Source organism: Camelina sativa, chromosome 3 (genome assembly GCF_030686135.1).
Source record: "Camelina sativa cultivar CO46 ecotype springtype chromosome 3, ASM3068613v1".
Lineage (NCBI taxonomy): Eukaryota > Viridiplantae > Streptophyta > Magnoliopsida > Brassicales > Brassicaceae > Camelina > Camelina sativa.
Window position 1 is genome coordinate 11,772,747 of NC_141882.1, and position 11,635 is coordinate 11,784,381.

Sequence of the window (11,635 nt, forward strand, 5' to 3'; positions counted from 1 at the left end):
ATAATGGACAGTTAGTTAATTGTCATCAATTAATTTAGCCAACTACATATATTGGTAAGATCTTTTTTAAAAAGATCCAGCAACTATGCGCTTAGATCAAGAAATTCATTGTTATTTTAAAACGGCTAATGATACAATTTCAAACTCTCATGAAGTCAATGACTATTATAAAATTATTTCTATGAAATTACTGAAGAGCTGAAAAGTGAGGTGTCCATGAGAATATGGAAATGTCATCATTTTTTTTTTTGATAAATATGTGAATTTCATATATAATTTTTTTTTGAAATTATGTTAAATTAGATTAAAAAAGAAAAGCGTTTTTACATCATGTGCAACAGAGAGATTAAACTTTGTTTGTTAACAACAGGGGAAGCTGAAAAATATATAATGAAGGTTTGTAGTAGTTACAACAAGCTGGACTACTACAAATATGGAAATGTCATCATGTCAAGAGAATATAAAATAAAAGCATTACTTCTATGATTAATGTAACAATCCCCATTCCTGCCCGCTCTATCAAGATATATAAAAGTTTGATGAAATTATTAACGACGTTGGCGGTTCTGCAGCGAAGAAAATACAGAAAACAATTGCTCCTTCGACGTTATCATTTTATGATATTGCATACAGAAAACATGTGAGAGTTGAATTTGGGATGCTGGTGGTGGATTTGGATTGCCGCAACAGTAGTTAAAAGATCTGTGGTCCCTAAAATTGATGTTAACTCGTGGCCTACAACACTGTATAATAATATCTGTACATTTATGATTTATGCATGTATATACATTTTTCAGTGACTAAGTTTTCCACGTCAAAATTAGAAGAACCGATCGACGTATAGCTGATATATATATATATATTAGTGTCAATGTTTTAATACATTACCAAAAATCGATGTTCGAGGACTCGAGGTGATCACATGGAGCTGAACCATAAATGAAAGTACTCACAAAAGAAGCTTTGTTTTAAAAATACTCGTGAGTCAGAGTCGTTTAAAAAGAAACTTCAAACTTCAAACTATAAATATATTTTTATGTAGTATGAACTTCTTATGACTGCATAATAAATGTATACAGTTTCTAAAAAAGATACGACGAACCCCTTATGGTCCAGTTACGGCCGGGGCGGATCTGGCTTTTACTGAGTTGTCAAAAAATTAGTTAGAAAGATGGTGATATTAAATGAGCGAGGGAAGTGAACTTTCTTTATATTTCCCATGCATGTTACCCTATATTTTTTTGCCACATGCCAAACACCTCTAAATCCCTTCTCTGCTCATCTACGCTCTCAAGTTTCTCTCTGTTTCTAGTCACTGTGTTAAGTCGCAATGGATAACATAGAACCACCCTCTAATGGATATATTCAGGGTGAGACGGAAACAAAGATGGAGGAGAAGAAAAAAATGAAGAAGGAACCAGTTTCATTGATGGGTTTGTTTGGTGCAGCAGATCATGTTGATTGCTTTCTGATGTTCCTAGGCGGTTTAGGCACTTGTATTCATGGCGGTACGCTTCCACTCTTCTTCGTGTTCTTCGGTGGAATGCTAGATTCTCTTGGAAGTCTTTCTACAGATCCTAAAGCCATATCCTCCCGCGTTTCACAGGTTTCTTCAAAATTATTTAACCGCTAATATTCTTGATTTTTGCTTTAACACTTTTGTTGTTTGTTTTTTTTTTCCAGAATGCTCTGTACTTGGTCTACCTAGGATTGTTCAATTTGGTATCAGCATGGATCGGTACTTGTCTAGCTACGTTGATCTGGTTTTTTTGTAATAATATATAATGTTACTAAAAATAGTTTTTCATGTTTATAAATTGAAATGGTTTATTGGCAGGAGTTGCTTGTTGGATGCAAACAGGGGAAAGACAAACTGCACGATTGCGTATAAATTATCTCAAATCAATCTTAGCAAAAGATATTACCTTCTTCGATACAGAAACTAGAGATTCAAACTTCATTTTCCACATCTCAAGCGACGCAATCTTGGTTCAAGATGCAATTGGCGATAAAGTAACCCTTTTTGATTAATTATAAGGACGAAACAAAAACTTTGTAACTTGATGAAATGTTTTCTTGTTTTTTTTTTTTTTTCAGATTGGCCATGTTTTGCGGTACTTGTGTCAGTTCATTGCGGGATTTGTCATAGGTTTTTTGTCGGTATGGCAATTAACGTTGCTCACATTAGGAGTGGTTCCATTGATAGCAGTTGCAGGAGGAGGCTACGCTATAGTCATGTCTACAATTTCAGAGAAGAGTGAAGCTGCTTATGCTGATGCAGGAAAAGTTGCGGAAGAGGTTTGTTTTAAAAACTAATATATGCGTTTACGTGTGAAGGAAGTTTTCACATAAAAAATGACATTTTAAAAAGGGAACCATAATAACATTCCAGTTTTTTCACAAAAAGTGTTTGTGACATGCTAAAAAGTGGGAAATCAAAGGAAACATAATCAAATATCAGGATCGTTTTTTTATTCGGTTCTTAACATAATTCTATGGATCATCAGGTAATGTCACAGGTGAGAACAGTGTATGCATTTGTAGGAGAAGAGAAAGCTGTAAAAACTTACGCAAGTTCTCTCAAGAAAGCTTTAAAACTCAGTAAAAGGAGCGGTCTTGCTAAAGGTTTAGGAGTTGGATTAACATATAGTCTCTTGTTCTTTGCTTGGGCATTTCTTTTTTGGTATGCAAGTCTTCTTGTACGCCACGACAAAACAAGCGGAGCAAAAGCCTTCACAACGATCCTCAATGTCATTTACAGTGGATTGTAAGTCCAAAACATCCTAGAGTTTTTTTCTTGATATATCATCAGCTTGCATCATACACATCATTTTCTTACAATTGCAGCGCCTTAGGTCAAGCCGTGCCTAGCTTATCCGCAATTACCAAAGGCAGAGTTGCTGCTGCAAATATTTTTAGAATGATAGGAAACAACAATATTGAAAGTTCTGAAAGATTAGACAATGGGACAACATTGGAAAATGTAGCTGGGGAAATTGAGTTTCATCGAGTATCTTTTGCATACCCTTCTAGACCAAACATGGTTTTTGATAATCTTAGTTTCACAATATGTTCATGCAAGACTTTTGCATTTGTCGGTCCAAGTGGTTCAGGGAAAAGCACAATCATATCAATGGTGCAACGGTTCTATGAACCTAACTCAGGGGAGATTCTATTGGATGGAAATGACATCAAGAGCATGAAGCTTAAATGGTTGAGAGAACAGATGGGATTAGTGAGTCAAGAACCAGCATTATTCGCCACAACCATAGCTTCCAACATTCTTCTCGGTAAAGGGAATGCAAGTATGGTTCAGATCGAAGAAGCTGCTAAAGCAGCCAACGCAGATTCTTTCATTAAATCATTACCTAATGGTTACAATACTCAGGTAAATTAAATTATCTAATTTTCACAATCATATCTTCTCATATTTCTTCTTTATTTAATTACTGGCTAAACCATTCACATAGGTTGGAGAAGGAGGGACTCAACTCTCGGGAGGACAAAAACAGAGGATTGCAATTGCTCGAGCAGTTCTAAGAAATCCAAAGATATTACTTTTAGATGAAGCAACAAGCGCTCTTGATGTCGAATCAGAGAAGATTGTTCAGCAAGCACTTGATAATGTCATGGAAAAAAGAACTACAATCGTCGTTGCACATAGATTATCCACCATTCGAAATGCTGACAAGATTCTTGTATTGAGAGATGGTCACGTAATGGAAATCGGAAGCCACTCAGAACTGATATCAAGAGGAGGACATTATGCGACTCTTGTGAAATGTCAAGACACAGAACCTCAAGAAAACTTGAGATCAGTCATGTCTGAATCTTGTAGATCTCAAGCTGGATCTTTTAGTTCAAGAGGAGTTTTTAGCTCAAGAAGGACTTCTAGCTTTAGGGAAGACCATGAGAAGACTGATAAAAATTCAAATGGTGGAGATATAAGTTCGTCTTCAGTGATATGGGAACTTATAAAGCTGAATGCTCCAGAATGGCTTTATGCATTACTTGGCTCAATTGGTGCAGTTTTGGCTGGATCACTACCAGCATTGTTCTCAATGGGGATTGCTTATGTGTTAACCACGTTTTATTCACCTTTTCCTAGTCTGATCAAGCGCGAAGTCGAAAAGGTAATTATTATCTTCGTTGGAACTGGAATAGTAACAACTCCTATATATCTCCTCCAGCATTACTTCTATACACTTATGGGAGAGCGTCTTACTTCTCGGGTGCGCCTATCCTTATTCTCAGGTGAACAAAATTTTTTTAAACATCTTTGTTTTTAGATCGATTTGAATACGAATGTTTATATATCTTTCTACAATAATTTCAGCAATTATTTTGAATGAGATTGGGTGGTTTGATCTGGATGAGAACAACACTGGCTCACTCACCTCAATATTATCTGCTGATGCAACCTTGGTGAGGAGTGCTATAGCGGATCGCCTCTCGACAATAGTCCAGAACATATCTCTTACAGTCACAGCCTTAGCACTTGCCTTTTTCTATAGTTGGCGTGTTGCAGCCGTAGTAACTGCTTGTTTCCCTCTTCTCATTGCCGCTTCACTTACCGAGGTAGCTCAAAACCCAGATCTCTCAACCATATTTTGAATTTTGAAACCGAATAAGCTTGAACGATATATTTTACAGCAATTATTTCTAAAAGGCTTTGGAGGAGATTACACAAGGGCTTACTCTAGGGCAACTTCATTGGCGCGTGAAGCGATTGTGAATATAAGAACTGTAGCTGCGTTTGGTGCTGAAAAGCAAATCTCAGAACAGTTTACTTGTGAGCTAAGTAAACCCACCAAGAATGCCTTACTCAAAGGTCATATCTCTGGATTTGGATACGGTTTATCTCAGTGTCTCGCCTACTGTTCCTACGCACTTGGTCTCTGGTACATCTCAGTGTTAATTCAGCGGAAGGAGACAAAATTTGAGGATAGTATCAAATCTTTCATGGTATTGCTCGTCACAGCTTACTCGGTAGCAGAGACGCTAGCGTTAACCCCAGATATCGTGAAGGGAACTCAAGCACTAGGTTCTGTTTTTAGGGTACTACATAGAGAGAGTGAAATACCCCCGGACCAGCCTAACTCAAGATTGGTCACTCAGGTCAAAGGAGATATAGAGTTTAGAAACGTAAGCTTTGCGTATCCAACGAGACCTGAAATCGCCATTTTTCAAAATCTAAATCTTTGGGTTTCAGCCGGGAAGAGTCTTGCGGTCGTCGGAGCTAGTGGTTCAGGAAAAAGTACAGTGGTCGGACTGATCATGAGATTCTACGATACGACCAGCGGAAAACTTTGTATCGATGGGCAAGATATAAAAACTATAAACCTACGTAGCTTGCGCAAGAAGATAGCATTAGTTCAACAAGAACCGGCTCTGTTTTCAACAACCATACACGAAAACATCAAGTATGGGAACGAGAACGCATCAGAGGCAGAGATCATTGAAGCCGCAAAAGCCTCGAATGCGCACGAGTTCATAATCAAGATGGAAAAAGGATACAAGACGCATGTGGGGGATAAGGGAGTGCAGTTATCAGGTGGTCAGAAACAAAGAGTGGCTATTGCGAGGGCAGTTTTGAAGGATCCTTCAGTGCTTCTCCTTGATGAGGCAACGAGTGCTTTGGACACGAGCTCAGAGAAACTGGTCCAAGAGGCACTAGACAAGCTGATGAAGGGACGAACAACAGTGTTAGTGGCTCACAGGCTCTCAACTATAAGAAAAGCAGACATGATTGTTGTGTTGCATAAGGGAAGAGTTGTGGAGAAAGGAAGTCATAGAGAGCTTGTTTCCAAATCTGATGGGGTTTATAAGCAATTGACTAGTCTTCAAGCAGTGGTGTGACTCATATATCATCGTTGAAGATTCTTTTTTTTTTTTTTTTTGTAATTCAAATTTATACGGATACTATGACTTTGTTGTTTTGATAGATTACAAACCCAAAATTTAATCAACATAATAATGAAATACCCGTAAACTATCATTAAGAATTCTTGGTTCACAATATATCTAAAAATGGAAAATCCATGTCTTTTTATCTAGTAGTAGTAGTAAAATGGTCTACGAATACTTTCGATCCATAAGACCACTAAAATAACCACACAAAGAACAAAAAATTTCACTACGTTGATTGTAAAATCTTTCAACATCCTTAAATGCATCATAATCCTCTTCTTGCTAATCGACTGTAACATTTCCCCAACCTTCAATGCGTTCCCTTGGGTACAAAACCGAGAAATCAGCAAACCCGGTATTCTCACATCCAGCTTCGGTCCACTCGGTATCCACTCTCCATAGACCTTCTCTGCTCCTTGTACATCGTCCAGCTTTAACAAAGAGCTAATCACAATTCGATATCCATCGTCTATCTTCAACGGAGTGCTAAACAATTTTACCTTATCAGCCTCCTTTTGTTCTTCCTCCTTCTTCTTCTTATATTTGTCCCAAAGAAGGTGCACCTCTCTTTTACACCCGGCTACATCACCATACATCTCTATTGCTTTCATTGTTGAATCAACTTTAGCGTAGGCCTTTGCCATTGCAACCACTGTGCCGCTATGTAGCTTGATTCCATCTCCTCTACCCCACCGTCTCATAAACATTTCCATTTCTTCTACCTTAATTGATTCAGCCGCGTAGATCTTTAAAACTTTGTTCACCGTGAGACTATCAGGATCGACGTTGTTCTCCTCCATCACACGAAGAATCTCCTTCACCATATTTGATTGACTGTGGAAAGAGAGAATCATGTTGAATGGTGAAGGTTTCAAGAGGAACCCGAGCTCTCTCATCTTCTTGAAAGTGGTCACGGCTTTACTCATGTTTTTGTCAGATTTCGCGTAAGAGCTTAAGAGAGCTGTGTAGACAGAGTAATCCTTCATGTTCTCAGGGATGTTTCCAAAGTACTTCTCTGCTTCTTCTAAACCCAACACATTCTCAGTCAAGTAAAGACGAGCTGCACAATCTTCCGAATAAAGACTACAAACTCGTTTTTCACCAATCCACTCTGAAACCTAACAAATGAAAACATGCTTATCCTCAAAGTAATGCACTGTATGTGAACGTCAACAATATTAGTTTGATTTGAAATATTGAAATAAAGTTAATAATGAATAAAACCTGAAGCGCTTTTGAAAACTGATTGGAATCATGGAGATTCTTGATTAGGCATTTGAGATCAGACTGTTTCATTTGATGTCCCCATTGCTCCAAAAGCGGAGTGATAGGCTTATTCATTCTTCTGTCCTTTACATCTTTACTGCTCATGAGTTTCTCAGCCAACTCTGTCATTCCCCTGTCTCGATAACCAGAGGCCAACATAGTCGGGATTCGGATATCAAACTCAAGTGGCGAAGATTCCCACACTTTGTAAATCTTCTCCGCCTCAACGATATCATCCACCTTCAAGAGAGAACGTATCACAGTTCGGTAACCATCGTTATCACGTTGTCCTATGTTCTTCTTGTAAAGGTTCCATATACGTAAAACCTCTTCTTTCTCTCCAGCTTCACCATACAGCTTCATGAGATGGTCGTAAGCTGATTTTAAAGACTTGTCATCCACCAATTTCTCGGTTAAACGCAACATTTTTACAGCCTTCCCACTTAAACGGGCTCGCACGTAAGCCTTTGCCATGTCAAGAGTTGTAAGCCACTAGAGTTTTATCCCATGAATGGCTTCCCACTTATTCAAAAACTTCTCCATCGCGGTCACGTCACACACATCCGAGTATAGCTTCAACACGTTGTTTACTGTGACACTGTCGGGCTCCACGTCGTTACCTTTCATCTCAAGCAAAAGGTCCTCGACTTTATCTCGATCTTTTAGTGCACAGTAGAGAGACATCATTGCATTGAAAGGATAAGGTCTTAAGAGAAGACCTAACTCCCTCATTTTAAAGAACGTGGCTTCAGCTTTACACAGAGTTTTGTGTGATCTTGCGTACGAGTTTAAGAGAGTGGTGTAGACAGAATCGTCTCTCGCGTTCTTTGGAATACTTTCAAAGAACTTTTCTGCTTCTTCTAAGCCTACAACATTCTCTATGAGATGAAGCCTAGCTGCAAAATCTTCTGGGATTAGATTGCAGATCTTTTTTTTACTCATCCACTCTGATACCTTATTATAACATCACCGCAAGACATCAACTTCAACACCTATAATAAGAGATGGAGAAACCAAATCGGGGAAAAAGGGGGAGAATGAAAACCTGAAGGGCTTGGTGAGATTGGTTGGAATCTCGAAGCTTCTTGATGATGACTCTCACATGCGAAGGGTTCACTTGATTCCCCTGTTGCCGCCAGTGTTCAAGCACCGGAAGGATTTGTGCATTTCGATAGAGAGCATCCGAAATACGGTGCTGCAATGTTTGGCTCGCTGCTGTGGGAGGTGATGATAGGGTTCCGAAGGAGCGAATGCCGTAACGCGTTGCGTGTTGTAGAAGAATTCTCATCATGCTCAAGTTGGAAGGAGAAGATACAAGGATCGGAGAACCTAGCTAGCTAGGGTTTAAGCAACTACGGTTTTTTGTGCCGCGTCCAAATGTGAGGGTTACTCCAGTTTTTAAGAGTAATCAGCTTATAACTTGTTTGGTCAAATTAGAGGGAGTAGTGGAGGAATTTTATTGTTCTTTTATCTATGCTTTGAATTTGACGGAGGAACGGAAAGCCTTGTGGGAGGATTTACGAAGTCATAAGGATTCCCAAAGTATGAGGGATAAGCCTTGGCTTATTTTTGGTGATTTTAATGAAACTTTGGCTGTTGAGGAACACTCTCGTGGCGCTGCTGGCCCTGGGGTTACCGAAAGCATGATAGATTTTCAGTCGGTGGTGAACTATTGTTCTATTGCTGATTTGGCTTCTCATGGTCCTCTGTACACATGGTCTAATAAAAGGGAGAATGATCAAATATCCAAAAAGCTGGATCGTGTTTTAGTTAATGAAGCTTGGCTCACAGCATATCCCCTCTCTTATAGTGTCTTTGACGCTGGGGGATGCTCTGATCATTCGCGGTGTCGAATAAACATTACAAGTCAGGTAGCTATTAGGCAACGTCAGAAACCTTTCAAGTTTGTGAACGCCATGGCTGATATGACTGATTTTAAACCACTGGTGACAGAGTTCTGGGGGGAAACAGAGGCTATCCACATGTCAACCTCCTCTCTTTTTCGGTTCTCTAAGAAGCTAAAGGCCCTCAAACCAAAGCTTCGTTCACTGGCTAGGGATAAGATAGGTCACTTGGTGGGTAAAACAAACGAGGCTTATAAACTCCTTTGTGAGAAGCAGGAGGATAACTTATTAAACCCGTCAGAAATGGCAATGGTAGCAGAAAAAGAGGCTTACGACTGTTGGAGTTTTCTTGCTGGTTTGGAGGAGAAGTATTTGAAACAAAAATCAAAGCTCCATTGGTTAAAAGTTGGAGATTGAAACAATAAGACATTCCATCGAGCTGTTCAAACGAGGAAAGCTACTAACATGATCAGGGAGATTCAGAAACCTGACGGTGGGGTTGTCACTAATGAAGAAGAGATTAAGCAGGAAGCTATTCGCCACTTTAGTGAGTTTCTTCAGTTTGCTCCTCCTGATTTTGAGGGTGCTACAGTTGAGGAGTTGCAGGATTTACTGAATTTTCGATGTACTCTGACGGATAAGCAAGCTCTCACTAGGCTAGTTTTAGCAGAGGAGATTAAAGCTGTCTTATTCTCTATGCCATCGGACAAATCTCCGGGACTAGATGGTTTTACTACAGAATTCTTCAAGGCAACTTGGGATATTATTGGACTGGAGTTTGTGGTTGCAGTTCAATCTTTTTTTGTCAAAGGTTTCCTCCCTAAAGGTGTTAATGCTAGCATTTTAGCCTTAATTCCTAAAAAAGAGGAAGCAAGAGAAATGAAGGATTACGGGCCAATTTCCTGTTGTAATGTTCTTTATAATGTGATTTCCAAAATATTAGCAAACAGACTCAAGCTGCTCCTACCAAAGTTTATTGCAGGCAACCAGTCGGCATTTGTTAAGGACCGCCTACTGATTGAGAACATTCTGCTAGCCACGGATTTAGTCAAAGACTATCATAGAGATATAATCTCTAGTCGGTGTGCCATTAAAATTAATATTTCGAAAGCATTTGATTCGGTTCAATGGCCTTTCCTTCGGAATGTCCTCTCAGCATTGGATATTCCACCCGTTTTTCTCCACTGGCTAATGCTATGCGTGACAACGGCTTCCTTTTTCGTTCAGGTAAACGGGGAGTTGGCAGGTTATTTTTAGAACACACGAGGTTTAAGACAGGGTTGCTCCCTCTCACCCTATCTTTTTGTCATAGTAATGGATGTTTTGTCTCGGATGTTGGACAAAGCTGCGGGTGAACAGTTTGGCTACCATCCGCATTGTAAGGAACTAGGGGTTACACACTTGAGCTTTGCTGACGACCTTATGGTCCTCTCTGATGGCAATGTGTGGTCAATAGCGGGAATTGTGGAGATTTTTGACAAATTTGCTAGGAAATCAGGCCTGAAAATAAGTATGGAGAAGTCCACACTATACTTGGGAGGACTCTCGGACTCGGATTGTCAAGGAATCCAAGATAGTTTCAGTTTTGCTGTAGGCCAGCTACCGGTGAGGTATTTGGGACTACCACTGGTGACCAAACGCTTATCTGCTCCAGATTACTCCTCCCTCCTAGAGCATATAAAGAAGAAAATTGGATCCTGGACTGCTCGCTTTCTTTCATTTGCAGGATGACTTAATCTGATTCAATCGGTGTTATGGAGCATTTGCACCTTTTGGTTCTCTGCTTTTCGACTTCCGAGACAATGCATAAGTGAGATAGACAAATTGTGCTCTGCTTTCCTCTGGTGTGGACCAGAGTTGAATCCTCGCAAAGCTAAGGTGGCCTGGGAAGATATTTGTAAGCCTAAAAGAGAAGGTGGTTTGGGGTTAAGGTCTTTAAGAGAGATGAATGATGTCTGTTGTTTTAAGCTGATCTGGCGTATCGTTTCATCCGGTGAGTCTATGTGGGTCAAATGGGTGCACCACAATCTACTTAAACACAAGAACTTTTGGTCTGTCCAATCTGGTACAGCAGGTTCTTGGATGTGGAGAAAATTACTCAAGTTTTGACAGGTTGCAGTGACTTTTTGCAGAACAGAAGTCAATAATGGGTTGAGTACCTCTTTCTGGTTGGACAATTGGTCGAGTTTGGGTCGGTTGGTTGAGGTGTTTGGAGAGAGAGGCATCATTGAAACGGGGATAAGTAAATACATGTCTGTTGCTGATGCGTGGGGCAGACGTCATCGTCGTCACTACCGTCTGCAACAACTAAACCAGATAGAAACTGAGCTCCAATTGAAGCTAGAGCAATCTAATACCAGGGATGATGTCGTCCTTTGGCGAGGGAAGAATGATAGGTTTCATCCACATTTTTCCACTAAAGAAACTTGGCTACAGATCAGATCGGCGGTAGAAGAGGTCTCATGGCACCGATGTGTCTGGTTTACTCATTCCACACCAAAACACTCGTTTTGTACTTGGTTAGCGATCCGCAACAGACTCTCCACTGGTGATCGCAAGGCTCACTGGTCCACGGGAGAGCTTGGCGACTGTATATTCTGCAACAATGCTGTTGA

The 11,635-nt window shown here is 39.9% G+C and overlaps 1 protein-coding gene and 1 pseudogene across 1 annotated transcript; one reads left to right on the forward strand and one right to left on the reverse strand.

Moving 5' to 3' along the window:
- The first annotated feature begins 1,150 nt into the window (after nt 1–1,150).
- Nucleotides 1,151–6,002, forward strand: LOC104778914 (ABC transporter B family member 14-like). The gene is made up of 9 exons (XM_087503221.1): nt 1,151–1,606; nt 1,684–1,738; nt 1,838–2,013; nt 2,098–2,298; nt 2,508–2,767; nt 2,848–3,388; nt 3,471–4,254; nt 4,337–4,578; nt 4,654–6,002. Exons 1-9 carry the CDS (start codon nt 1,331–1,333, stop codon nt 5,857–5,859), a joined length of 3,741 nt encoding a protein of 1,246 aa, XP_087359347.1. The 5' UTR covers nt 1,151–1,330; the 3' UTR covers nt 5,860–6,002.
- Nucleotides 6,003–6,053: 51 nt separating this feature from the next.
- LOC104778915 (putative pentatricopeptide repeat-containing protein At1g28020 pseudogene) lies at nt 6,054–8,467 on the reverse strand (annotated as a pseudogene).
- Between the last annotated feature and the right edge of the window lie 3,168 nt (nt 8,468–11,635).

Bases quoted from the DNA above. Each gene is read 5' to 3' on its own strand.
- LOC104778914 (XM_087503221.1), top strand. From the start codon at position 1,331: ATGGATAACATAGAACCACCCTCTAATGGATATATTCAGGGTGAGACG. The intron at 2,768-2,847 runs GTAAGTCCAAAA...TTACAATTGCAG, and splicing joins AATGTCATTTACAGTGGATT to CGCCTTAGGTCAAGCCGTGC. The intron at 3,389-3,470 runs GTAAATTAAATT...CCATTCACATAG, and splicing joins CTAATGGTTACAATACTCAG to GTTGGAGAAGGAGGGACTCA.